We start from the raw sequence: 4,042 nt of genomic DNA, 5'->3' as shown, positions 1-4,042 counted from the left end.
GACACAGTGGCGGTTTTAAGCCTAGTGTATAAGTTACTAAAATATATATATAATTATTTAGTGCATGGGCGGTTTTAAGTCCAGGCGCGGAGACACTTTATATATATATTCAAAATAACAAAACATATATACATTCACTAACCCCGTTTCGTCTAGTAGGTACTCATCGAGCAGAATAATCACCGAAATTATACTAAGGTACAACCACGAAACCGGATCAGCCACCACTGTGAACTCTACAGGGACAGCTTCCAAATACAGCTGGTCACAAGGAAACATCTCAAGTCATATCTAATTAAATTTAACCAATCTCTTTGAAATACGACTAAGGAAATACATTCAGAATTTGCATGCGTTTAAAATCTCAAGTTATTGAAATACGATTGAAGAAATAATAATCTATATAAAGCTATCTTATATAAATCGTTGAAAATTGTACAAATAGTTAATCTCCAGGTTTATCTTGTTACGTTTAATTGAATTCTTTTCTTTATTACATATTATTTTAATGAATTATTAATATTTTAAATAAATCAGTATTTAAAAAATTAAACGCATTACTTTTATTTTGAGAAGTCCTGTCTCCGCGAATATAAATTTATTGTATCCCCTGGAAAAGACTGAGGATACCCCAGCATAAATTATAACGAAACGGGAAAATCCGTGTCGTTACAAAGGTACCCAGGGATTTGGATCGTAGCGATTTTAAATACGAATATGCAAACATATCTATTTATAAATTGTTCAATATCACATCCCAGAATATTATTTCTGTAGCCAGTTAAATGATCGAAACGCCTGAGTCCATAGACATACCTTGTCAAGCAGTTAACTAAAGCTCTTAATTTGTATAGGGAGTCTGAGTCAAGTTTGCTGTAAACCAGACTAGAATACATAACTATAGGCATTATTAATTGCTTTACTAACGTACAACGAAGATTTATTGGACTATATTTAGCTGATAATTGTAAACATCTAAGTGATACAATTGATTTTCGAAAAACTTGATTTATGTGGTCACGGGCATTCAAGCTGGAGTTCAAGTAAAAACCTAAGCATTTTACTGATAATTTATAATCAATTGTAGTATTACCAATTAAAATTAAAGACAATTTCTCCAGTATAATTTTTCTTCTCGCAATAGGCAGAATATTTGTTTTATCTGTATTAAGCAGCATGTTGTTTACTTTTGCCCATGCATTAATTCTTTATAAGTCATCAGTAAGCTTACGAACACTGCCTAAAAAAGATACATTGAATTCATCGTGCATATGCATGTTGTTAATTTGTGTTTTTACAATTTAACTTTATTCTTATCGGAAGTCAAAAGTTAATCTATTTCTATATTTTTACAAAATGTTAAATACAGTTAATCAAATAAGAATAGCCTACTATTCAATTATGATTATACATTTCCAACATTCTCTTGGACCTAATTTTTGAAACCACTAAAGTAATGTTTAACATGACATTGAATTTTGTTTATTCTAGATTAAAACGAACAGGTTGTCTTCTCCTTCTAACCGACCGTCTTAATTGAACTGGCAACTGATCAGTGTGTGTGGACCCATATCTGTCGTCGGACTCCGCTTTGTCGTCTTTCTCTCTTTGATTTTGTTTCAAGTCAGATCCAGTAGTGATTATTGTTTCATCGGTCCCCATTTTGTCGTCTTTCTCTGTTTGACTATGTTCCGGGTCGGATCCAGTAGTAATTGTTGTTTCCTCAACCGGTGGTGTCCGAATACCGAAATCTAAATCAATATCAATATTATCTGCCCTAAGCTGATTTGAATGCGATGACGATAAATTTCGACGTATTTGATTTTGATGTCGTTTTATGTAACCATTTTCAGTTTGAATAAAATACATTTTATTTCCCAGCAATTTTTGTATCACGCCTCTGACCCATTTATGCGATCCCGAATAATTACGAGCTAACACTTTCTCTCCAACTCCGAATTTACTTCTATTTTGAGTTTTCATAGTCTCCATAACTTTCGGGAACAACGCCGATAAAATGGTTCTTGGTTGCCGCCCATGTAACAACTCTGCTGGCGATTTATCAGTTGCTAAGTTTGGAGTAGTTCTATACGTTGTAAGATATTTATACAACGCTTTGTCAATATGTTGTTCCTCTTTCATAATTTTTGTTACTGTTCCACAATATATGGAAATTTTGAATATGCATCCACAACTATGAGCCACATACGTTTAAAGAATGGACCCGCGAAATCCAAATGAACTCTTTCCCACGGCCTACTAGGTTCTGGCCATGCAGAAAATTCTCGCTTTGGTTGACTTGCACCTTGTTGACAAGATGAACAATCATCATGAATACGTTCTATGGCTTTATCAATAAGAGGAAACCACACATATCGTCTTGCCATCTGTTTCATACGACCTTTACCCCAATGACCCTCGTGTAACAAATTTAATACTTGAGATTGCAGTGCTTTCGGTAGCACCACTCTAGTATATTCAGCCTGAAGAAGTAACACTCCATTCTGAAATGATAAGCAAAATCTGCGATTAAAGTACGGTTTGATACTACCTTCAGATTTCGGCAATTGTTCAGGCCAGCCATCTTGTACATATCTGCTGACACGTTGAAGAGTGTTGTCATTAGCAGTCATATCCTTTACTAATGTTGCATTTACTGGAAGATAATCCACAGCATTTTGATAAACAGTATCGACATCATCTAACATCACAACTTCCTTTCTATCAAATTGTATGTCATCCCCACACGGCAATCTGGAAAGAGCATCAGCGTTAGCATTCTGAGATGAACTTTTGAACCGTATAATGTATTCATATGCTTGAAGTACAATAGCCCAACGCTGTAAACGATGCAACGCCATCACTGGCAACTTTCTATTCGGATTAAACAGTGTTGTCAACGCTTGATGATCAGTTATTAATTCAAAACGTCTTCCATAAAGATATTGATGAAACTTGGTCACTCCATAAATTATTGCTAATGCCTCTTTTTCGATTTGAGAATAGCGTTCTTGGCTGCTGTTTAATTTTTTTGAAGCATACGCGATTGGCTTCTCTGAACCATCAGCATAACGATGTGAAATTACTGCGCCGATTCCATACTTAGAAGCATCTACTGCTAACACTATAGGCTTCTTATCATCATAATGAACGAGTTCCGTAGCTTTGATCATAGCATTCTTCAATGCTTGAAAAGCACCTTCATGATATGCTGTCCATTTAAACACAGCATTCTTTTTCCTTAGTTCATTTAAAGGAGCAGCTAATATGGAAAACTGTTTAATGAATTTGTTATAATAATTAACTTTTCCAATGAAAGCTTCAACTTCTTGAATATTACGAGGACGCGGCATTAATTTGATTGCCTCTACACGTTTTCCTGTGGGCATTAATCCATTCACATTGATTACGTGTCCAACATAATCTACCTGCTCTTGCGCAAAACTACATTTTTCGCTTTTACATGTCAAGCCGTATTCTTCCAAACGTTGAAAAATTTTTAAAACATTATTCAAATGTTCTTTATTATTTCGACCTGTTACGATTATATCATCTAAATAAACTGCACAGTTCGGTATTCCAGCGGTTACTTCTTCCATAAGACGTTGAAATATGCCAGGAGCACTGGCAATACCGAATGGCAATCGTTGAAACTGGAACAAACCAAATGGCGTATTAATTACTAGAAGTTCTTTTGTTGCGTCAGACAATTCTACTTGCAAGTACGCTTCACTAAGATCAATTTTTGTGAAAAATTGTCCTCCTTGAAGTTTATAAAAAAATTCCTCAACTCTAGGAATTGGATACCTGTCAATCTCAATTTGCGAGTTCACACCAATTCTGAAATCTGCACAAATACGTAATTTTCCATTTGGCTTTGACACTACAACTATAGGAGCGGCCCAGACGCTGCTTCTGATAGCTTTCAAAACTCCAATATTTACCAACCGATCAATTTCGATGCGAACGTCTTCTCTTTTCGCAAACGGCAGGTTGTATGGTTTAAAGAATTTAGGCTTAGCATCTGACTTCAATCTGATTT

The 4,042-nt window shown here is 35.1% G+C and overlaps 1 protein-coding gene across 1 annotated transcript; it reads right to left on the bottom strand.

Annotated features, from left to right (window-relative positions):
* Positions 1-1,482: 1,482 nt before the first annotated feature.
* LOC119675764 (uncharacterized protein K02A2.6-like) lies at positions 1,483-3,599 on the bottom strand. Its single transcript, XM_038086971.1, has 2 exons — positions 2,210-3,599; positions 1,483-2,153 (listed from the first exon to the last, which is right to left on the bottom strand). Exons 1-2 carry the CDS (start codon positions 3,597-3,599, stop codon positions 1,483-1,485), a joined length of 2,061 nt encoding a protein of 686 aa, XP_037942899.1.
* Positions 3,600-4,042: the final 443 nt, after the last annotated feature.

The sequence above is a fragment of the Teleopsis dalmanni genome, chromosome 2, assembly GCF_002237135.1.
Source record: "Teleopsis dalmanni isolate 2A chromosome 2, ASM223713v2, whole genome shotgun sequence".
Classification (NCBI taxonomy): domain Eukaryota; kingdom Metazoa; phylum Arthropoda; class Insecta; order Diptera; family Diopsidae; genus Teleopsis; species Teleopsis dalmanni.
The sequence above is the reverse complement of the archived record's forward strand: the minus strand, read 5'-3'. Positions and strand labels throughout refer to the sequence as shown.

Excerpts from the sequence above, each read along its gene's own strand:
- LOC119675764 (XM_038086971.1), bottom strand. The coding sequence starts at position 3,599 with ATGGAAGAAGTAACCGCTGGAATACCGAACTGTGCAGTTTATTTAGAT. Across the intron at positions 2,154-2,209 it reads CGCGGGTCCATTCTTTAAAC|TAACAAAAATTATGAAAGAG; the intron begins GTATGTGGCTCA and ends ATTGTGGAACAG.